At 30.1% G+C, this 24961-nt stretch overlaps 2 protein-coding genes, 1 non-coding gene and 1 pseudogene across 3 annotated transcripts; all 4 read left to right on the top strand.

The window, feature by feature from the left end:
* The first annotated feature begins 9221 nt into the window (after positions 1 to 9221).
* On the top strand, positions 9222 to 11836 carry LOC123213390 (transcription factor HHO6-like). Its single transcript, XM_044632818.1, has 5 exons — positions 9222 to 9777; positions 9948 to 10204; positions 10318 to 10657; positions 11024 to 11100; positions 11280 to 11836. The coding sequence occupies exons 1-5, from the start codon at positions 9564 to 9566 to the stop codon at positions 11565 to 11567; spliced, it is 1176 nt and encodes a 391-aa protein (XP_044488753.1). The 5' UTR covers positions 9222 to 9563; the 3' UTR covers positions 11568 to 11836.
* Positions 11837 to 15632: 3796 nt separating this feature from the next.
* On the top strand, positions 15633 to 18635 carry LOC123213389 (annotated as a pseudogene).
* Positions 18636 to 18826: 191 nt separating this feature from the next.
* On the top strand, positions 18827 to 18900 carry TRNAI-AAU. Its single transcript has one exon. It is a non-coding gene; the product is annotated as a tRNA-Ile (tRNA).
* A 5413-nt stretch (positions 18901 to 24313) lies between these two features.
* On the top strand, positions 24314 to 24691 carry LOC123214298. The gene has a single exon (XM_044634061.1). The coding sequence runs from the start codon at positions 24314 to 24316 to the stop codon at positions 24689 to 24691; it is 378 nt and encodes a 125-aa protein (XP_044489996.1).
* The last annotated feature ends 270 nt before the right edge of the window (positions 24692 to 24961 follow it).

Raw genomic sequence — 24961 nt, 5'->3', positions numbered from 1 at the left:
GTTTAAAATTTTAATATGTCCCTTAATAATTTCAGAATTGATAGTTACATCTATAAAATGCACAATAAATAAGGAATATAAATGTCATATTTTAAACTATTGAGATTATATTATATTTTTAAAATATATGAAGTGAATATGTAATTTCTTAAATAAAATAGGGTGAATATTCATTTACCCCTTTAATAAATTTTTAAAAATAACACTGACACCCATCATGCACTTTTATTATAATATTTGAATAAAATTACATAAGTATTTTTTTACTATTAAAAATTAACAATTGATTTTGATATATAAATGAGACATTTACTTTTTCAAACTTAACAGGTAAGAATTTTTCATTTAATCAAACCTTTAGTGGGAAATAGTTGTTTGGCCAATTTTTTTATATATTTTTGGTGGGTTTGTATATATTTAGATTCTGGTTGCACTATGTGTGTCAAAAGATGAAAATGTCTTACATTTGTTTTCACTTTGATATTCGAATTCTCGTCTTATTTGTCTTTTACTTATGAAAATTTCAATTGGGGTTTTTAATTTTTAGAAGATTGAGATACACTAATTTTTATGTTTTGGTTTAAGTGACATTATATCATAATTAGGGTTACTCTTTTATTTTTGGAGGGGAAAATATAAATGTTACCTAAATTTAATATAATGGGTTACAATACAAATAGACCTTCTAAAAAATAACATATAAAAAGCATATGCTTGGTAAATGAAAATTTAGTATTTAAAAAAAAAAAATAGTGCAAAGAATGACAACTAAGATCATAGAACATTTTATCTATTAAACATATTTTTTATTAAATAATTTTCTTATTTTGTGTGGTGTGAAATTTAACAATAACATAGGTCTTGCCCATATCATATCTAGAATCAACTATTAAATCACATAATATTTAAATTAAAAAAATTATGATTGAACATACAACCTTACTCAATTGTTAGCCTTGTGTGGAGTGTAAGTATCATTCCTTATATTATTGTAAGAGCATACACTTTTATTAAAGAAATAATAATAATATTACATATATCTAGTTTTTAGTACTTAATTAAATATTCAGATGATGTGTATCTTCATGTAATTAAATATTATTTTATTTTTAATTAAAAATTACTTAATCATATGGGTCTTCTTTAAATGTAATTTATGAAGTTAAATTTAAAAAAATGGCAATTAAAAAAACATTTTACTGGGAGGGGTTGTTGAAAAGATAAGAAAGAACAAAAGCAACTTGGGTGGGAAAAGATACCAAGTCTTGGATTCCAAGAGAGTAAGTAAGTATCCTTCAAACAATCCCAATAAAAAAGAGATGCTTTTTTTTTTTTTAAAATTTTATTTCTTTACTTTTGGCATCAAATTAATTGGTTGGCTTTCATTTGGTTTTGGTCAAGTCAAGCCCCTCTTTTCCCCTTTCTTGCAAGAGTAAATTCCACACCTCCCCTTTTATTTTTCTTTTTTCTAGAATTTGACCCAATTATTTAATTTTTAGGTATAAAAGGAGACTCATTCTCCCATCTCCATCTTCAAAATGACCTGCCTACTTTCTATTCCATGTTATCATCACTTTGAGGATTAAGGGAATCTTATTCCCTTTGACCCTTTTTATTTCTTGCTTCCCAAACAGCAATGCCATTCATCTGGATCTACCTAACTTTCCCCTTCTTTCTTCCTATAAAATTATTCTAACCCACAATTTGAGTTTTACTTTTTTAGGTTGACTGACCTCACACCAATCCCATTCACATTAACCTTAGAAATTTAATAGTACAGTTGACAATTTTCAAAACAATTTGTTAATATGATATACTAAAATGCAAAAAAATTAAATTAAGGTTGAATTTTTATGATACAAAATTCAGTTTAAAACAATTTAATATGGTTCGAAACTAAATTGGGTCAACTTAAAACAACTTAAAACTAAATTGGGTTGTGTTTGAATTGACGCAAGACAACTTTGAATTAACTCGAATTGATCCAAATGTTATTGTAAATATTAAAGAACAAACACCAATAGTAACTAAAATCCTTGCATATTGTATATAGTTTTCTTTACTATGATTATTTTTTATTTTTATTGAAAATTTTATTTTATTTTTGGATAATGATAATGAGATTTGGTTATTAAAATTGTTGATTTATCTTTAAGGATACTGGTGTGTAATTTTTTGAGTAATGTATCAAAAAGGCAAAGTGTTATATTATATGTTTTGTTAATAGTAGATTTGGTTAATTTGAAAAAGAAATTGAAATGCTAAAACACTTAGGAAATTGGATACAATGAATGATTTCGGGGCAATTGAAGTTGTGTGAGATTAACCTGAATATAATTAAAATGAGAATAGAGTTATGAAATTTTGGTACGATTTTAATTCAAGTCGTGTTAGGGTTGAGGGTCTTTGACCTGAAACCCAAACTGACATAATATGAATATAATTCAGTGATACAAAATATTGAATTTATTTAACATCAATGCCCTAAAAAGTATATGTTATACTTCTTTTTTTTTTATAATTTACAAGATTCTTACAAATATGGAATAATTAGGACAAGATCAACACTAATATTTAAATTTGACACGTCCATTATCCTTAAGCTATAGTATATTTTACAGAAGACTGACTAAAACAGAAGCTTTGTACCTTATGTTAAATTTTTTAATCCCAAATCCAACAACTAGAAAAAAAAAAAATTAAACTTTTAGTGGAAAAAATTATTAATTTTTGAAATTAAAAAAGGGAGGGTGGGAATGAGATAAAATTTTAATTTATTAATTTTTTTGATAAATGATAATTTTATCTTTAATCCTAACTAAAAATTTTAATAGAATGAAGGATATTTTGAGTTTTTTAAACTTAATATATGACAATTTGGACATACGCCAAATCTTGGGTGGGAATAAGTCTTTTGGCCAAAAAAATAAAAAATTAATTTATCAAATAAAAGGATTTTGTTAAGACATAGTAATAGAAAATGTTGTATTAATCCCTTAAAGAGTCACCCTTTAATTATTCTTAAAGGATCAATAATGCTATTAATTTCCTAATCTGGTGTAATCAATGTAATGGTTTTTATTTATCCATTTAATCATTTTGAAAAGAGCAATATTTTATGTATATCTATATAAGTATACAAATAAAAACATAATTTTATATATCATTATGTAATTAGGTGTTATTTTATCTTTAATTTAAAATCATCAAATCACGTGTAACACATAGGTCTGACAATTCGTGTCATCGGATCGTATTCGTATTTGTCAATTCATATTTCGTGTTAAAGACCTTCAATTCTAATTAGACCGATTTAAAATCGTGTCAAATTTTTTAATCTTAACTAAACCTTTTAATATTCTAGTTGACCCGATCCGACCCAAATTGATCCGAAATTCTCTATTTTTTTCACTCTCCAATGTGTTTTTATTATTTTAATTTTTTCACTAAATTACTTTAATCTACTATTAACAAAACACACAATATAAAATTTGTCTTATTGACAAACGCTCTAAAATTTATATGGTATGACTTTTAATACACGTTAATAATTTAACTAATTAAATTAATTTTTTACTATTTAATAATAAAATAAAATATTTAAATAAAAATAAAAAAATAATATGAGTAATTATAATTATACAAAGATACAACTATATGCAATTTATAAATATTTAAAATTTTGACTATAAAGAAATAACATGTAATTATAATATGAATAAGATCTTTAAAATATATTTATAATTTTACTAACTAAATTAATTTTTTTCTACTTAATAATAAAATAAAATATTTAAATAAAAATAAATAATAATATGAGTAATTATAATTATATATAAATAAAATTATATGCAATCTATAAAGATTTCAACTATTGTTAATATTGTTTTTCAAAATTTCTATAATTTATCTCTAATAAATTCTATTAAAATAATATTTCTCTAAAATATTCAAATTAATACGTGTCATATCGAGTTACTTTTATATGAACCATAACACTATCTGATTTATTTTCGAATTGTATCAGATTGACCAGAAATAAATTTTATATAAAAAAACTCAATCCTAACTTGATATTTTTCGTATCATATCATATCAAGTTAACAAATGGTATTAAATATTATTAATTTTAATAACACATATTAACATATATTTATTCATATACTCAAAATGGATACGTATAGTATTATGTTATGCAAAACTAAATTTGAGAACCAAGAAGCAAATAAAATACTAAAAATTCCTCCTCTTATCGCATATTCATTTAACAAGATATTTATACAATAAGTATTGTCACATTATAACATACTGTCAAAATTCATCACAACCGTTTATCTAAACATACGATTAAACTGAAAATTGAATCTAGTTTGATTGTCCAACGAGGGAAGATCACTTCCATCTCCAGTTTTAGTAGAAAGAAGGCATAGCACATGAGAGAATCAAAGCAACCTTAATCTCTTACGATTTTTCTTGATCTAGAAACAATGAAAAGATTTTTTTTTTTAATTTGAAATGAATATTAAAGTGAAACGGTGTGATTTGTGTTTTATAAAAACGCACCGTTTATACTTAACACCTTAACAAAATTTAGTGAAAGTTCTCATATACATACACTCTTATTCTTCTAAAATTTGAAGTCCTATTTCTAATGACATTATATAGGAAGAGTTCCATTTCAAGTGAATTGTCATGTTTTTCGAACTAAAAATTTGATGTTTGCATTAAAAAAAGAAAAAAGAAAATACAACAGAAAATCAGTATTAATTTAGTATTGAACGATTTGAAAGTGTAAAAATAAATTATATCTATAATTATAAAAATTAAAACTTATATTATATAAAATTAATTAACCTGTGTTAAGATCTAATCTATCATACTTATATACCACAAGTACAACCATTATATTCTTCTATCAGAGTATCCTCTTTTAAATACACCCACTATAGATTGTTAGAGTGGTCTTATAAATATAAAAATTGAATTATACAAAACTAATTGGTTTGTGTTAAGATTCAATCTATCACACTTATATTTTTCTATTAGACTACCATCTTTCAAGCATAATCATCATAGACTGTCAAGTCTGTTCAATAAATATAATAATCGAAATTCATATTACACAAAATTAATTAATTAATATTAAAATTTAATTTATCATATTTATATATAATTTATTTATATTATTTTTATTTAATGTGAGACGGTTTAATCCCTACCAGAAAAATGGGTATTGTTGTTAATATTCCAAATCTATCCAAACACGTAAATAATTATTTTTAAATGATAATTAAAGGGGTATTTATTACAAATTTGTGCAATAAAAATCAAAATTCTTTGATTATAAATTACGACAAGAAAAAAAAAATCATGGAGATGCGAAAAATTGGGTGGATCCAATCCGTTCTACACGTTTGAGAGACAGAATAAACGCTTCTTTAAGACATTGAAAAAAAATTGGATCCCATAAAAACAAATAATAATATAATTTAAATAATTAAGAATTTGGTGGAGATGAGAAGAGATTCTCAATTATAATAAAGAGGAATGGAATCTAACGGCTGTAAAAGGTTGTCTTTTTAAAAAAAAAAAAAAAATTCAGTTATTATTATTATTAATTTTTTTTGAAAAATGAAAAGGCATCTTTTCAACTGTCTTGCTACAACTCCAAATCTCAAATGGGTCCCCCAAGATTCTTTATCTCTATTGAAACCACTCATCGTGTTCATTTCTTGGAATTTTCCGATTCCACTCCACGCGCTTTTCGGGTGTGTGTTTCACCTTCCAATCGGAGAAATCACGGGTTAGGGCTGGATTCGAACCGAGTCAGCTCGGGCTCGAGCTCGGCTCGGCTCGGTTCGAGCCCGAAACGAGCCGGGCAGAGCCCGGCTCGATCGAGCTCGAGCCGAGCCCGAGCTGGCTCGGGTTGGCTCGGTATATTTTTTTAAAAATTTTTTATACAAAACGACGTCGTTTTGATCCTCATATATACACAAAACGGTGCCGTTTTGATATGAAAAACGAGCCGAGCCGAGCCGTTACCGAGCCGAACCCAAAACGAGCCGAACTCGAGCCGAGCCGAATCCGGCTCGAGTCGAGCTCGAGCCGAACTCGAGCCGGCCATTAAAAAACCGAGCCGAGCCCGAGCTGGCTGCGAGCCGAGCTCGGCTCGGCTCGAATCCAGCCCTATCGCGGGTCAATTCAGACATTCTGCTTTCTAAGTTCGGCATCGTAGTCTAATTTTTTACTCTTTGATTAATTTTCAATGCCTCATTATTATTATTATTATTATTAAATCACTTTATCTAATTTTCTTCTTTAACATGAAGGCTTTTATTTTTTTATTTTTAAAAACAATAATTTTGAGTTTATCAGAAAAAAATTTATATTATATATTCAGACTCTATATTACCATATTACGTGTAGTTTTATTATCTTCTTACATTTTTTCTTTTTTATAAAATCATAAAAATACAATAAAATTTTATTCATCCTAGATATAAAAAAGATTAAAATTATATAATTTAGGGATGCATAGTTTGAGATAATTTTTAATTATCCAATTATTTGATTCGTCAGATAGTAAAAGATTTTATAATATTTCATTATTAAAGTTAGTTTGATAGATATATAGTAGATCGGACTATCATCTTGTAGTAAAATATTATCAATATAATTTTAATTTTTTTTATAATTTAGTTTTTATTAATTAAATTTTTTAAATAAAAATATTCTTATTTTCAATTAAAATAACAAAATAGAAAAAGTAGTTTAGAAAGACAAAATATATTAATAGTATGACAACTTAAAAATATAACCCAATTAATTTATTTCATACTTTATAATATGAACAAAATTTTATATATTATTAACATAATGAATATTTTAAAAAATACACATAATAAATACTTTAACATAAAACACGTTAGTTTTACCAAATATAATAATAAATAATATGATATTTTGATATTATTTTATTATTGTTAATCAAATATAATAATTATATATACATATTAATTTTATCAAATTTTCTGTTTTTTATAAAAATTATTCGAATCAAATACTATACTACTATGAATCATTTTACGAGGATAAATTACAGACCAAGAATATATATTGAGTCTTGTTTTTAAAAAGAATATTGACACAACAAAAAAAAAATTGAGGAATTCATTGACCAAAGACTAAAAAATGAGGAGGATTAGACTTAGAAGATAAAAGATGCCAAAATAGAATTGATTTTCCAATTAGGGTCATTAGATAGTGAGAGCTCAGAAGACAAAGTCTTCAAATTACAAGAACCCTAATTGCGTATAGGCGGCATGGCGTGTGGCCGTTGATTTTGCCAAGATAACAGAAAATAATAAAAAGGTAAATAAACTCAATAAAACTATATATTAAAAATAAAATAATATTTAATTACATGATGACATATTATTATATACTTAAAATATATACACATATTATTATTAAAATAAAATGAGTTCTTGGAATCAACAAAAGGACCCAATTTTCTAATTCACCCAATAACCCACAAGCTTTGAAAATTTTGCCATTTTGATTCCCTTTGAAATTGGCAAAACATCATTAAGCCGTTTCAACAAGAGCAAAGAAGAATCTTTGCCAAATTGTAAACAAACAAATAGATATAATTAAAAATCATAATTGAAGTACACGTGTTGGAATCTCAATGGTCCTCCATCCCTCTCAACATTCCATCTTGGTGGCCTTCCTCTTTTTCCCATCAACCAAACCAAATTGATTCTTGACCGATCTCATTTTTGTTGGCTCTTTCTATTATAATATTTTTCTTTAATTTTGACTGCAATCTTTTAATATTACCCATTAAAAAAAATAAAAATTGTCAATTGGGTAAGTCGGATTTGACTAATCTAGAACCTCCGTCTCAGAAAAATAAAACAAACTTCAGAATTTTATATATTAAAGTAGGTCTAAAACCACAAGGTTGTTGATAAAAATTACTGTATTTTCACATGGGTTCATTTTTAAACTATTTAATTTAATTTATTTGATTTAAGATAATCTAAACATAATTAAACTTAGTATTTTTAAAATTAAACTAAATCGATCGATTTGATCAGTTAAATCATAAACCAATATATAATCTAGTTAAATTTTACAATTCAATCCGGTCAATATATGAATATTAATTTGCTTGAAATTCAATTAAACCCATTAAAATGAAAAAAAAACTATTTAAAACAAATAATTTGTAATTGATTTTTCTTTATTCGTGTAACAGAGTGTCAATTATTAATTAATATATTTAAAATTATATTTTATATTTAAAAAGTGTCATAAATATTTGATATTATTAAAAAAATATATAATAATTTGATAATAAATTAAAGTAATTAATTATCTTATTAAATCATATATTAGTGAAATAACCATTTCAATCATTAATTAATACGGTTTTAAAAATATATTTAGACTACCATGGCATTATCTTCTTAAGTGAAAATATAAAATTATTATTTATTAATATGAATTAGTTATAATTTGATAATTTTTCAAAGAGGGTATAGGTAATTACTATTAGGTTGACATGGTGTAATTAGTCATTCGAAAGAAGTTGAGGGCAATTTGGGAAAAGGAAATATAGGTGTAAAATTCCACCGCATGATTTTTTTTTTTTTAAATTAAAAAGCCAACTAACAGTAAATAGCAACTGCGAGAATCTGATTCTTGTGAACCGAAATTAATTAATTAATTAATTAAAATATTTAATGTTAAAATGCGGCAAAGGGACAGTACTCAATGTACCATAACAAGATTCCGATTCCATGTCATTCAACTCGTCCGAGTCTTCCCGAGTTGATTGGGTAAAGTAAAACTCAGCTAATCAGTTAATGCTCTACAATATTAACTCATCTTATAGACTTATTAGAAGAGGTAATATTTTATATTTATATTTATATATATTTATATATAAATAATATATATAATTAAATATTATTTTATATTTAATTTAAAATTATTTATTATATAATTATATATTATTTATATATTTAAATTATGTATAAAAATATGTATGTGTAATTTTATTGTGCAAGATTAACACAAAGCAATGATTTAATGGCTAGAGTGAGTTGGGGGAGCGAGTTGACTCAGAGTTTTGGATAGAAGACGCGGAGACGCGAATGTGACTTTAAAAGAGAGGAACACCGGCAGAATCTTAGCGTTTCCAAAATTTCTTTTAGCAGTCCTCTTGAGGATTTTTTTTCTTTCTCTCCAAACAAACAAAAATCAAAACAAAACAAAATTACTTTTCTCTCTTCTCACCTCAATCTCATATCATTTCAACAAATACATATTGCTTTTTTTCTTTTTTTTTAATTTTATTTTTCAATCCATCTCTCTTTCTATACATTTTCTTCTATCTGTCCTTCTCTATATGTACAGATAGATCTCCGCATTCGTTTTCTCTCTTATTTCTCTATCAGCTTCATTACCCAGGCCCTGACCAAACCTAAACGAATATTAGAGAGGAGAAAAAGATTTTGATTTACTTTTTGTACCAAAGAAGGGATTTTTCAGATATGGGTTCGGCTCCACCTGAACTCAGCTTGGATGTTAGACCAACTTTTCTACCCAAAACCGTCACTGATTTTCTTAAGGAGGTTTCGATGATCGAAAACGTTTCTGATAAGGTTTCTAAACTTGATGCATTTGTCAAGGGATTAGAAGAAGAAATGAAAAAGATCGACGCTTTTAAACGCGAGCTTCCTCTTTGCATGCTCCTCTTAAATGATGGTTCGTTTTTTGTTCTTTTATTTTTTCTAATTTAAATCCTTTTTTTACTTTTTTCGTCTCGATTTTTGTTTTTTATATGGTATTGTGTGAATTTTTTGTTTTTGAATAAAAAATTTATGATCACTGTAGTTTCTGATGATTTTGTTGTTGTTTGGTGGCGATTGTTGCAGCAATTGTAGCATTGAAGGAAGAATCAATGCAATGTATATCATCAAAGAATGTGAAGCCAGTTTTGGAGGAATTTATTCCCTTGAAGAGTAGTTCTAAGGATGAAGATAAAGAGACTCCAAAAGTTAAAAAGGAAAAAGATTCTACTAAAGATAACAAGAAAAATTGGATGAGCTCTGTGCAGCTCTGGAACACTGATGATTATCAAACTACTGATCCCATTGTTGATCTAAAACAAAATACCAATCTAAAATTTCAGGTACAAAACTTAGATAAATCTTATTAAGTTTGTAGTTGTGAAGCCAAGCAAAGGAACTTATGAAAGATTAAAAATTTGATGGTTGATTAACTTATTAATTCTTGATGTGGCAGAAAAATGAGGAAGAGAATCCATTCCAGGCATGTAAAAGCAGGACTGAAGCCAGGGCGTTTATGCCACTTAAAGCGTGTCATGGTTTTCTAAGGAAGGATGACAAAGAGGAATTGCCTGTTAATGGGTTGTCCCTTGGAATAAAAAATCCGAGGGACGATACAGGTTCTAGTTGTTCAAGAACGAGTGGTAACAAATCGATTTCGTCTTCCATCCCTAATGCAAGGACAACTGGGCTGCAGCCACCACACCAGCAACCTAACAGGAAGCAGAGGAGATGCTGGTCGCCTGAATTGCATCGGCGATTTGTTAATGCCTTGCAGCAACTTGGAGGCTCACAAGGTTAGCTAATGAACGAATTTCTGAATCAAGTTGATAATTGTGCTGTGATGCATTATACTGTTGTTTTAGTCTTGTGGTTGAGGAGTTAAGATGTTGTAATTAATTGAACTGGATTCCTTCAATGTTTGTCTTTCCATTGTATGGTAAAGGAAAATGGAAACTGTGGCACTGATATATTGATGTACTTTCTGTTCAAGATTGAAATTGTTATAGACATGGTTAGAAATTGTACAACACTAGTAATCTATGTTCAAAGCAAGAAACTCCTGTTTATAATGATTCCTTTTTCTTGGCCCTGTAATATAATTTGATTTACTTTTTTTTCACTGTCAACCATGTAACATGATCTATTCTGATCATTTGCAGCTGCCACTCCAAAGCAGATTCGAGAACTTATGCAAGTTGATGGCTTGACCAATGACGAAGTGAAGAGCCATTTGCAGGTGAGTTCTAAATCTCTACCATCAGGTATACTTTTAAGTAGAATGAGTAAGACAGTAAACATCTAAAGTGCATAGGAAAAGGAAGTCACTTCTAGATAGAAAGAACTTTTCAGATTTTTCTCCTCTGAAATCTGAATGTATGAAGGTTAATAGAAGTTTTTCTTTTTGTGTCATTCTAGAAATACCGACTTCATACTCGTAGAGTACCTCCTACTACAACAGCTGCTCCTGCAAACCAATCCGTAGTTGTTTTGGGGAGTTTGTGGATCTCCCAGGATCAGTATGGTGACTCCTCAAAGGCAAGCAGTTCTCAGTCTGGTTCTCCTCAAGGTCCTCTCCAGTTAGCCGGAAACACAGGAGGGACCTCTACAACAGGAGGCGATAGCATGGAAGATGATGAAGATGCGAAATCTGAGGGCTATAGCTGGAGAAGTCATATTAACAAACCCGGAAAAGATGATGTATAAACTGTATCCACCATGAATTTTGCAGATAAAAAGTATACATGGGAGGAATTTATGACTATATAACAATAATTATATAATATATAAAAAGGAGAAGGATCTTTTGAGAGTGAGAGAGGCTGTTAAATTTTGCAGGATTAGCTTTCTGATGTATTGAATCTGAGTTTGTTTTCCCGGAATTGTTAGGGGGATTCTAAAATGCTTCATGTTTCCATGGATGAAACTGATACCATCTTCTTTCCATGTCATAATGCTTCTAGTTTGCCTTTTAATTTCTTTGTTATTCCCCATGAATTTGAGCTTTGGAAGAATGATGACGGTTTTGCTAGAACTCACATCAGGAAAACCACAATAAATGCTTCCATGTGCCTGACCGTATACGCAGGGAAGGACAAGATAGAAAAAGGTTGAATTGAATTCTGTCGTAATTGCCATCCATTTGGGTAACTATACAGTTGTAGTTAGGATTCTTTCTTTTTCAGTGTTAGTGAACTTCTTGGTTGTCAATCAGATTTGACATTAGAATCAACAAAGAATCACATAACTCTTGGTATACATTCTTGAAAATCAGTCTACTTATCCAGAAAGATAATATCGCAGAGAAATAGATATTTCTCAGATGCCTTGAGGGCCTTCATGCCCTTTCACCCTAAGCCAAACCTTTGACACCCCACTAAGTAAAAAAGAATGCAAAACCAAATTTCAGCCTTTTACAGTTGAAAATGGAGACAAACCGTTTTTCACTCACAACTTTTGCTAAATGGTATTGTGTTTATCAGAACTAAAATTTCTTAAATTGTTTCAAAATTCGAGTTCCATCTGAGCACTGTAATGGTACTGTAGTATTTACCAAGATTAGAAGAAACATGTCATGAAGAATAATTATAATTCAATGTTCAATTAAGTGGGTGAGACTTGTGTTGGCTATACAGATGATCAGGACAAGATCTGAACTTTTTATCTTTGTGAGAATTTATTAATACAGACTTCTTTTTATTCCTTTTAAAATCATATGGTTATATTCTATCTCAATCATTCTAAATGAGATTCCTCTTGTTTTTTCAATGACTTTTCAGAGGATAAACTAAATGAATCAGTAGTTGACATTATTCCTCCAAATTTATCTAACAAACCAGTCACTCTACCAGTCTCCATTGAATGACTGCTAGCTTGGGAAAGAGAATTCATTTCTAACCATATTTGATAATGACTTAGGGCCTAATTTTTTTTTCTTACAATTTAAAGATCCAGAAATTTATTTTACCTTGTTTTATTTTATGAATCTGATTCCAAAACTAGAGCCTCATTGAACCCTTGTAATCTCTATTTTTCATTTGATCACATAAGTGTCTATATGGGGATTTGAGTTATTACCTTTGGGAAACAAAAAAAAAAACAATCACCATTGAAGTTTGGTAGCTTGAGTGGTAAAGAATTAGATTTTAAACATAATAGAAAGGTTCAAATCCACTCCAATAATATGTGAAACTAATCGCTAGATCTAGGGTTTAACGTCGATAGTTTGATGTGAAAACAAATAATTGATTGATAAGGATTTAAGCATAATAAAAAGGTTCAAATCAATTCTAACGATATGTAAGACCGATCATTAGATCCAGGGTTTAAAGTTGAAAGTTTGATGTGAAAACAAATAATTGATTGGTGAAGATCCAAGTATAATAGAAAGGTTCAAATCCATCTAATAATATGTGAGACCAACCACTAGATCTAAAGTTTAAAACTGATAGTTAAGTGTGAAAACAAGTAATTGATCAGAGCCCTAGATTATATCCTTTCTACCTAACCCAGTCATATCCCACTTGAAAAACACAATCACTAGTTATGCTTATTTGGGTGCATGACAAAACTGTCACGGGCAAAATAATAGAGAGAATCTTATGCACCAGATATCATGGCTTGAGTTGAGCCCACTCTTGATAGCTCCACCTTTTTCATTTTTTCTGAAAATTATGGACCATCTCATTAAATTCTCTTTCTAATTTCGGCTTCATTTCATATTGATTAATCTGTTTGCTAATTAAGATCACTAAATTCTAATTGGAGATTAGAGGATAGAATATTATGCAGCTAAGCAAGGATTGGCAGCTTCATTGAACTATAATTAAATGTTCAGAAACTTTGGCCCTACAAATTGCATTATTAAAACCAAAGTTATATTCCTTCACACACCAGCCTGAAATGGTGATTGATTCCCTATTTTCTTTATATTATTGCTATGATTATTATTATGGCTTTAAATTGGGAAACCTGCCCAATTGGGTAATGCCCAAAAGCTTATTTGCCAAAACAGCAAAATTAGTAACATGTTTAACTTATAATCAAGTAGTTTATTGTGATTATGTCGTAGCAAAGCAAACTCCTTTAACTTCATCTTTAAATTGTTAATAAATTTAAGTAGTTATTAGGAAAAAAAAAAATGTTGAAAGCGTTTGAGTTGTGATAAAGCAATTAACGTTTTGTACCTTAAGAAAATTAATTTTTTCTAATGAAATTATTAATAAGAAAAGCAAAGCCAAAAGGCTTATTCCCACCCAAGGTTTGTTGAATCCTCAAATTGGATCTTTTCGTTGTCGGATCTCTTCATTTTTTACAAAGAGATTTACTCTAGATAGTTTCTTATACACTAATTAACGATTTAAGGTGAAGAGAAGAGGTCGTCGACGTCGGAGGGGTGAAGAAAAAATTTTGGTGGGGGGAGAATATAACTTTTTAAAGTTAAAAAATTTTCGACAAGCATAAAATTGTTAGTTTTTAAAACTTTAAGGGAAAAATATAATAAATTTTATATTTTTTAAATATTATTAGTAAAACAACAATTTTATCATTTTCTCTAATAGAAAATTCTAACAACAATTAATCTATCAGTAAGACTTTAAGTTTTTTCAACTCTGTAAATATGATTTTAAAAATGCATTAAAACTTAGGCGGGATATACTTTGGCCTTGTAAGGATTATATCTTCTTTAGTTACATCATACATCACTTGTTGCTCACTTGGATAAGTAAGGAAGACATTAATAGACATTCCATCAGTATACTAAACTTGTCAAAACTATTCACTCAGTTATGCAATTATTCAAATTAATTAAGCCATTCATACAAAATAAAGATGTCATCGATATACTTGATTTTGCTTAAAACTTACTATTGCGATTATCACGGTTAATTGACATTTGAATTATTCATGATATTGACATGTTCTTGACGATAAGCAAACCATTCATAGAAGCAGTGTCCATTGTTGGATACTTCTCCATCTTTGAACGTTTTACATTTAAGTTCATTAATACTTCTTCTTAAAATAGATAGATTAATCGTTTGAATATCTTAGATATTATTGTTTCTGATACCTTAAGATGATGAATATTTTCTAACCACTTTACAAGATTTCATTGTTTTTAGTTAGGGTTTAATTTTTTCATTTTACACAACTCAATACGAATACTTTTGGTCAGTTGAGTTTGTGTATTAACTTCAGATAATAAATCTGATTTGCTAGGAAAAAATGAAATGAAAGGTATCACTTGAATTAATTGATGATTAATAGGCATACCATGTATTTATAAAATTCAAAATGAAAAAAAAAAAATACATATACTAGTTTTTTTAAATTATGTTTATTGTTTATGGTTAAGTCAAAATAAGAAATTATGTGACAATACCTCTATTAAATTATATAAACTAACACTTTTGGCCCAAAAAAATCCTAATTTGGGCCTGAACAATTGACCAAAATGGATATTGAGCCCCTAAGGCCTAGGTCAGATGGGCCGAGAAATGAATACTTAAGTTTTTAATTGAAAATTTTATTGAAAGGTAGTTTAATTATTATTCATGAAAATTATAAAATATTATATTAAATAATTAAAAATTAAAGATAAAATAATATTTAATTATTTAATAATATATCGTTATTTATGTATAAATTATAAATTATGTGTATAATATTATTATAAGAAGAAATATTATTTAAGGAAAGGAATCTGATGACCCTTTCTTAAGAAATGAAATTGCATGAATTTATATATATTTGTCTTGGCAAAATCCAAACCTTAAAAAACCGGTCAAAGCCACAAGCAACGGTCAAGTGTTAGAAGAATGCCCATATTTGCGCGCCAAATGTGGATTCAATATCAAGTTTACAGTTACTAAAGTTGAGGAGAGAAAGAGAGAGAAACCAAAATCAATTAAACAACATTTCTCAGACTCAGATTTACTCAACATCGAAATCAAACACCAAAGAATGGCTCAAGCACAGGCACAAGCCCAGAGAATTGAAGAAAAGACTACTACGCAAGAGAAAGAAGGAACAGCCCCGATGAAGAACACAACAAATGGGAGTACTAGCGGTGGGAGTATGCCCTTCAAATTCAATGCTCAGGCGCCTGAATTTGTGCCCAGATCGCAAACCCAGATGCCCTTTTCGGGATATTACTATCCTTGTTTTCATTATCTGGGTGGGACTGTTGGTGCCTCTGATTGGATCTTTGTTGGGGATCAAGAGCCTGTTTATGTCTTCTCAAACCCTAATGTTACTCTCCCTAATTCCTCCAAGAATGTCCTTACTGAGGATCTCAAACAAAAGATCACCAAACAGGTTACCCTAATTTTGCCTTGTGATTGTTTTTTGTATGTTTACAAGATTACACATTTATTTACATTCAAAGATTAAATTATGTTTGATTAGGATCGGCCTATGATCTGTTTAAACTTCGATTGAATTTGACCTAATCTTTAGTGCTTCAATTTTTTTAAGATAATTTAATTTGGATCAAGGGACATTTCCCCATTTAGTGTGGCATTTCAATGTTCTGAGACCTTGAAAGGGTTGCCATGATTATCTTGGCTTTGAGGGGATATTATTATAAACTGGCTTTGCAAGTGTGTCACTCTGTATTCTGACAACCCTCTTCCTGGTTCATTCTATGAGGAAGACTATTGATGCATTTAGTATTTGAGCTTTTGCTAGGATGATTTTTGATAGTATATCATAAGTTTTTCAGTTTATTTCTGGGTACCTTTTGATCTAGGGATGGCTTGTGCATTGTTACAGGTAGAATACCAGTTCAGTGACATGAGTCTTCTTGCAAATGAAACTTTATCAAAACACATGAACAAAGATCCAGAAGGTTTTGGTAAGGATCATTGCATTGTAGTTAATAGTCTCCATCTCAAGCTGCTGTTTCTTATACTTCCAAATGAAACAATTTTGGTTCATGATTGTTGGCTCTTCAACAGTGCCTATATCTGTTCTTGCTTCCATGAAGAAAATCAAGTCTCTTGTTGGTAATAACCAGATGCTTGCCCAAGCGCTGCAGTCCTCTTCAAAGCTTGTAAGTTTTTCTTTTAGATTACACAATCATAGCTTCTTATGACAGTAAAAGTAGGAAATTCACTATTATTTCCCCAGTTTGATCTATAAATATTGACAATGTTTTCCTTTCTATGATGCCTTCAAAGGTTCTAAGTGATGATGGAAAGAAGGTTAGGCGTAAACACCCTTTCACTGAGAAAGAGAAAGAGGAATTGCAAGTAAAGAGGCCTGAACCTTTTACATTACATGGTTATCCTAAAGTTGTTCTATGAAACCTTTTGGTGCAATGCAATTTTCTGTTATGTTTTGCAGTCTTGTACTGTTGTAGCAGAGAATTTGCCTGAAGACCACTCTCACCAAAACTTGGAGAAAATATTTAGTGCGGTTGGAAGGTTTTTTTTTTTTTTTTTTTACTTAGTTACAACTTTCTCTACCTAATTTCTTACACATGCCAATGATCAAGAATGTCTTTGGTGCATACTAATTGTTCCTATTACCAACAGAGTGAAAACCATCCGCATATGTCATCCTCTTGAATCCAATTCTTCACGCTCTAAAAGTGATTTTTTTGTAAGTAACAAGGTATGACAAAGAATGAGTTAAGCTTATTTTGTTTATCAAAGCTAGATATCATGACAAATTTTTTTTTTTATGTGACTTTAATTGTTTCTATTTCTTAAGCTACATGCACTTGTGGAGTATGAGAATTCTAATATAGCTGAGAAAGCGGTATGTTAAACACTAGATCTAGTAGTGTTTGTTTTCACATTCTTTTTAACTTATTTTAACAGTATATGAGAACTCGTTATTTTCATCAGGTTGATCAGTTAAACGATGAAAGGAATTGGAGGAAAGGGCTTCGAGTAAGGCCATTGCTTAGATGCTCGGTATGTGTAATCACATTGGCACTATTCAGTATTAACATTGTCATTTTGTTATTATGCTTGTGCTTTATAGAACATTTATAATTTCCAATTTATGATTGCATAGCCAAAATCTGTTCTTAAGAACAAAAAGTCAGATTTCGATGGCGTTTTAGATGATGACGAAGACATTGAAGATACATATCAGCCAAACCACCCAGATTTTCTCATTGAGAATAATGTAAGTGTCCTAATCACATAATGTAGCATTTGGCTTATGAAAAATGGAATTATGATAATTGTTCTGTTGTGAACATGGGAAATATGTAGACCCAGAGGAAAAGAATGTTACAATCTCTTGTAAGGTGTTTTGGCAGGCTGAAGAACATTCAATGGGATCAACGAAGGGATGGGCTAGAGGACGTGGAAAGGGGCGTGGACGTGGCCAAACCTACATCGGACGTGGGCTGCTAGCTCCATCGCCTCAATCAAACAGTGCAATGCAATCTGAAGCATTTGCTAAACAAACTTCTAAGGGTCCTAGAATGCCAGATGGAACCAAGGGCTTCGTCATGGGGCGAGGCAAGCCATCAAGTCCAACAGGTCTAGTCGCTTTACCTTAATTTTGTCACAAGTGAGCTGTGCTCTATAGCTATTAGTCACCAGATCGCTCTTCAATCCCTAAATACAGCAAATGAGTAAATCTAGGTAATAATAATATGTAGTAAATTGATCTATAATTTTATATTCAGTCAATTATTCATTTATATTCTTTTTAATAACTCAAAGTGTATAGTTATGGTTTGTCACAATTTTGATGTAAATTAAAGATTTACATCAACTTTAACAATCATAGTTCCTATTTGCTTAAATATTTTATAGCATAAGATTGAGGCATATGTCTTCTTGTATTTGTGTTTTGTTTAAAAACAGAGCATTAATAAAAGCTCTATCAAAAGATTAAAAGATTCTTCAAGTTTAAGTTGACGAAATACTATGTGGGATGTATAATAATATTACTAAATTAAATATATAATTAATTATTAAATGTGCTCAACATCAATTGGCCTATTAGCTCAGTTGGTTAGAGCATCGTGCTAATAACGCGAAGGTCGCAGGTTCGAGACCTGCATGGGCCACAAATTATTATTATTATTTTCATCCTTTCTTTTATGGAAGATGTAGCCTGCCTTAAATGGAAGATGACCAACTCTTTCAAGTCAGGCCTTTCCGCTATGAATTCCTAGTCATGCTACAGGGTTTGGTTTTTCTAAGATATGGGAGCAAACTGGTGTCTTTCTCAGCTTTATTGGGACATATATAATGATGAGTTCAGATCATCAAAATATCAGATTTCTGATGCAGAATTTTCTCATAACCTTCAAATGGTTGCTGCAATATTAATTATGCATTATAAAAAGTTAGTTGTGTAATTATATTATTTACAAAGCATGTGTCCCAATCAAGACTCATCAAACACCGACCTTGCTCCTCTCGACACCGTAAGTAGTTACAGATTCGACAATGGATATTACACGAACCTCATGCAAAACAGAGGGCTTCTTGAATCTGATCAGGCATTAATGGGAGACTCAACCACTACCACATTGGTTAGGGCCTATAGTTTAAACCCATATCTTTTCCTAAGTGATTTTGCAGTATCAATGGCTAAGATGGGAAATATTGGTGTGCTCACAGGGCAAGATGGAAAGATTAGGAAGACTTGTAGGCCTGTCAATAACTGAGATGGGAAGATTAGTCTCTTTATTTTGTTGGAACTTGTGTAGTTTGAGCAAGGAATGCCATCAGCATAAAAATAATCTTGTTCTGGAGTGTGCTAAACTAATGTTGCTATTGATCAGATAAGTAAATGCAAAGAATAAATGCCTTTGAGACAGATCTGCACTCCATTTACATAAAAAATGCAATAAAGATAGGGTTGTTTCAATGGCATAGTGGCAGCCCACATTGGCCTGCCTGCAGAAATTTGGGTACTCTCCAGTCAAACATACAAATTTTTTTAACAAAGAAATTGATTCCCACTATGAAATAAGAGCAGGAAAAAGTGAAACTAGAGAGAGGGAATTGAATTGCACATAGGTCCAAAAAAGCAGCCGACAAGTAAATGCATGAATTCAGAAAAGAATGAAAAGAGAAAGCTGGTAGATGCCTGAGGGCCGTGGCAGCTGAACCCATTGAGATCTTTGTCAATGTCTCAAAAAGCGCTTATAATCGGATCTGCCAAAACTATTCCATTACATCAACTATCAGAATCACCATCATCATCAACATCATCATTCGACACACATGTTCTCTGCTATTCAAAGTCACTTCCAATTGGCCTTCTGCTATTCAAAGTCACTTCCAATTGGCCATCTGCTATTCAAGTTCCATTTCAATGTAATTTTTTTGTATGTAACTGAACTAAGTTCCCCCACAATAGAGTTGTAGCTACCAGAAGAGAGTGTTGCGGCCATGTTTTTTGTTTTTTTCTCTGTTTGTCATCTCAAATAATTCTTTAAACTTTAAAGCTTTACAATGATTACATACTCTTTTTGGAATTAATTAAACTTGAAACTATTTCCAGAAGTACTAAATATCCCATATATAATGTGAAGGTTTAAATAGTATGAGTGAAAGAAAATACTTTTTATAAATAAAATTTACATCTATTAGTTTGGGATCAAATAATTATAATGCAAGACAAATTCTTGATGAATTTGGGGTAATAATTATAAATCTAATTATTATGTTTAAAGTTTACTGATTCAATAAATTAGATCAAATTCCTTGATTACCAATATATATATATAATTTTTATTATTAACATTAATTTGGTTTATATGATTATCGTCTCTATTTTAAATATTAAAAATAATTTTAATTTATAACTTAAACAAAAACACCCCATTCTTTTTTTCAAATCTAGATCTCTCAATCAAGTTGCTCTCATTGCTTTCTGCTCCAGCATTGGCCGTCACACTATTCTTTAAAACATCTCTCAATTGAGTCTCTGCGATTGGGTTAACATTCTTTGTGAACAAAACCATGTCATGGCTCTTAGAACACACCATTTTCCATCACTTGAAGAGTTGCATCCCTCCTCTCTTCAAACCCATTGGTTAGGTGTTTGATGAGAAGCTATGATGTGATCATGTAACTCCATTGGCTTCAATTACAGCTTTACTAGGCAGAGCCACAACAAAAAGAATAAGCAAATGTTATTTGCAGTCTGTAGAGGATCATAAGGAATTCCGTGAGCAATGCACCACTGCATAATCAAATTCCCCAAAGATGGATTAGGAATAAGACGATAATGGACAAACATTTTGCCTTGTCTTTGGAAAAGAAAACCCTTTCTTTTAGCACAATCCTTGTACACCAAAGCGGAGTAGTGCAATCAGTAGCTTAATCAATAAGATTTGCAAAGAAAAATAACCCTGAAATTGAGTAAAAGCTCAGATTTTACGATAGAAATTTGAGTAATATTATACATATTTTTTTTGAGTATACAAACGAATACATATTTATGTGTGTTATTATGTGATTGAATATTATTTTATCTTTAATTCAAAATTATCTAATCACGTAATGATATATATCAAATGTATATCCATTTATATACTTAAAATGATATATATAGGTTTTTAAGAAAATTTCAAAAGTGGGTTTCTGCTAAAATGTCTATGCAAAATTACATTTTTGTTAGCATTTTTTTTTATAAAAGAAATAAATTTTTTAAATTTAAAAGAGAAAAAATTATTACATCATCAACAATTTGGGTGGAAAAATTATTAAACATTCGTTAAATTATGGCCAAGCCTTGTGCTTTAATTCCACTCATTGGAGAGATGACATGAGTGACAGGGCAAAATTAAGTATTAAAATTAGAAGGATTACGATTAGAATTACGATAAAATATAAAAATTAAGATTAAAATTTATTTAATAGATATTTTGAGTGATTGTTAAGTACAATTATAACTAGAGTCATTAAGATTATTTCCCACCCAAGGTGTATGAAAAGGATGAATTTTTACCTTTTAAATTAAAAAAAAAATTATACATTATTTATTTTTGTTAATAAACATGTTAAAGGGACTAAATTGACTCGTGGCACAATTTAATCCCTTCAATTTTGGTATGATCCATGGGGTCACGGCTTTCAAAATTGCGGACAATGTCTGGCTCATAAAGTCGTATTGTAAGTCTTAAGGTTTAATCTGCAAAAAAAAAAAAAAAAAAAAAAGAAGTTTTAATTAAAAATTAAATATATATAATAGCAATCCGACTCATTAAAGACCCAAAGAGGCATTGGGGGTCTTGGGTTGTACCCTGGGCCTTGCTATGTAGCAAGCTAACATGCTCGCAAGTAAGGTTGGATACGAGCCGAACCGAGCCCGAACAGGACCCAGCTCGTTTTTGGCTCGTTTTCAGTGAGCCCAAGCTCAGGCTCCTGCTTGGGCTCGCCGAGCTCGCTAAACATGTGTTCGTGTTCGATTCGTTTCATAATTTTAGTGTTCGGGTTCGTGTGTTCAGGCTCGGGTTCGCTTTAGGCTCGTATTTCCAAGAAAAAGCGGTGTCGTTTCTTCTTTGAAATAAATGTTTTTTTTGAGTGCTCGGCTCGCTTAATCGGTGTTCGTGTTCGGACTCGTATTCGTTTTTACTTAAAATTCAAGCTCGTGTTCGGGTTCGGGCTTGTTCAAGGCAAGCTCGGGTTCGGGCTCGTTCGAGCAAAGCTCATTTCGAGCCCGAACAAGCTCGTTTCGAATCCACCCCTACTCGCAAGGTTGCTAGTCACAACTTGTTCGCAAGGTTGTGAGCACAATGGATCGCATTGATTACAAGCTAGCACAATCCATTGTCATATATGTTCGTTAATAAATTTCATTAAGTGAAAGGATATGATGATTATTTTACATAAACGTTTTTATTTTTTCTTGTCCAAATGACGTAATTTAGGAGAAAAATTGTAATTTTTGAATGGATTAAGGATACTAAGGACACTTTCCAAAGGGTTTTGGAAATGTAAAAAAGGGTTACTATATTTTTTAAAATTTTAAATTTTTAATATACCCCATGATAGTTTTAAAAATGACAATTATATCATTAAATAATTAAACAAAGTGTAATATTTTAAAGTTTGTTAGAGTTTTAATATTTTAGGGGTTTAGGTAATAAATTTTTAAATTGGTAATGATATATTGATAATTTGATATTTATACTAAGTGTTAATGATGACTTTGCAATTTTAATTAAAAAGTTTAAAACAATAATTTTCAAGAATACCAAATAAAATTTAGTAATGGTAATAAATGATATATCAAAATTTGACTTTTTAAAACTTAAAAGATGAAAATTTATCATTTTAAACTGTGGATATGAAATATGAAATAATTATTTAATTTTTTAATAAATATCAATTATAATACCAATGATGGTATATTATTATATAAAATTGGATAATAAAATAAAATTTAACTTAAAAATACTAATTTAAATTAATCATATCCCGTATTACTTAAATTAATTATAAGTATACATAAAATTATAAACAATATTATTTATATATATTTTTAATATATAATTTAAATAAATATAAATAATATATTATTAAATAATTAAATATTATTTTATATTTATTTAAAATTATTTAATTATTTAATAATACTTCATAAATACATTGTTAAATTATTGTCCTTTCATGTAATATTGAAACAGCAAAAAGCAGTTGCTTTTCCAGTGCAATTTGCTGCTTTGAAAAATAAAAAGACAACAGTACCTTTAATAAAGGCAAAGCAAGCTTATCTGCAGTGCCTAAAAAGCTAATTTAATTACAGGGAAAAAAAAAAAAGAAAAAGCTAATCTTAAAAATCAAATGCAATGAAAATAATGATTAAAGCCTCAGGTTTTATATTAATTTTTTTAAAGAAGACAAAAAGAGAAGATGAACATGACAACATTCATTCAAGTTTCAGCCACCATAACTACAAGTAATTTACTTTAATAATAATAATAATAATAGCAATTTGATTACTCCCAATACACAAAAAAGAAAAAAATGGGTGGATTCTGAAAATTTAAAAACCTGAAATTCCTGATGAAAGAAATTCTGAATACTCTTGTAAATCTCCAAGCTTCAGTAGGTCAAACTGTGATCATTCGATTTCTCCATTGCTATAAAGCTGTAGCTTTACTATTATTAAGTCATCTATAAACAGTTTCTTTCAGGAGGACTGCATGATCTGAAAGATGGAAACCAGTTTCTTTCTTCGTTTCAAAAAGTGTTTTTGTTTCTGTTTTAGCTTTACCCTTCGGTAACTTGACACACTCTCTCTCTTTTCCTTTACTTTCCTCCCCCACTGTTCACCCAACATTTCGGCAAACTCCATTATTCATTTCTTAGCACTTAATATTTCTTCTTTTTTGGCCATTTTAAGTCGCTAAACGGACTGAACCCATCTCCAAGATATGATTTTTACATGCTAATATCTCTGAAAAATCCTGCAGCTTTTGCAAATATTACATTAGTTGGTGGGTTGTTGTTATTTACATGTCTACGCCGCCTCTGCTGGATCAACAGCCACCGCCTATGGCGATGATGCAGCAAGCCTACACGGCCCGTTCGGGTCACGGATCGGTTGGGCCTGTTATTGCTGTGCTGGCGGTGATAACTATTCTCGGAGTGATAGCGGGCATGATTGGGAGGCTGTGTTCGGGTCGTCGGGTTATGGGTCGTCGAGAATATGATTTTGAAGGATGGGTTGAAAGGAAATGCTCTTCTTGTCTTGACGGTAACATCGACCCGCATCCGACACGACCCGAAATCCCAGTGGCGGAGCCGGTAATTCAAGCGGCACCACCTCAAGAGATAAAGGCAGAAGAACAAGAACAGAAGTCTCACGGCGCACAACCAAGTAATGAATCTTGATTTTGTTCATGAATGATTATAGCTTCAATTGTTGGCTTTTGTTTGTATTTTTTTTAATTTTAACTTTCATTCTTCTGCTGGGTTTCTTCTGTGATTAACATTGGAGGTTCATGGTAGAAAGATTAGTAAAAATAATATATAAAAAAAAAGAGAATATACCTTATTGTTTTTGGACGTGGGATAAATTTATTTATTGGTGTTGGTTTCATTGGATCCTTTATTCCTTTTTAGGCAGTACAGAAGAGACAATATTAGGGTTTATGACTCTGG

The sequence above is a fragment of the Mangifera indica genome, chromosome 4 (genome assembly GCF_011075055.1).
Source record: "Mangifera indica cultivar Alphonso chromosome 4, CATAS_Mindica_2.1, whole genome shotgun sequence".
NCBI classification, from domain to species: domain Eukaryota; kingdom Viridiplantae; phylum Streptophyta; class Magnoliopsida; order Sapindales; family Anacardiaceae; genus Mangifera; species Mangifera indica.
Note: the sequence above shows the minus strand (reverse complement) of the source record. Positions and strands in the feature narration are given on the sequence as shown.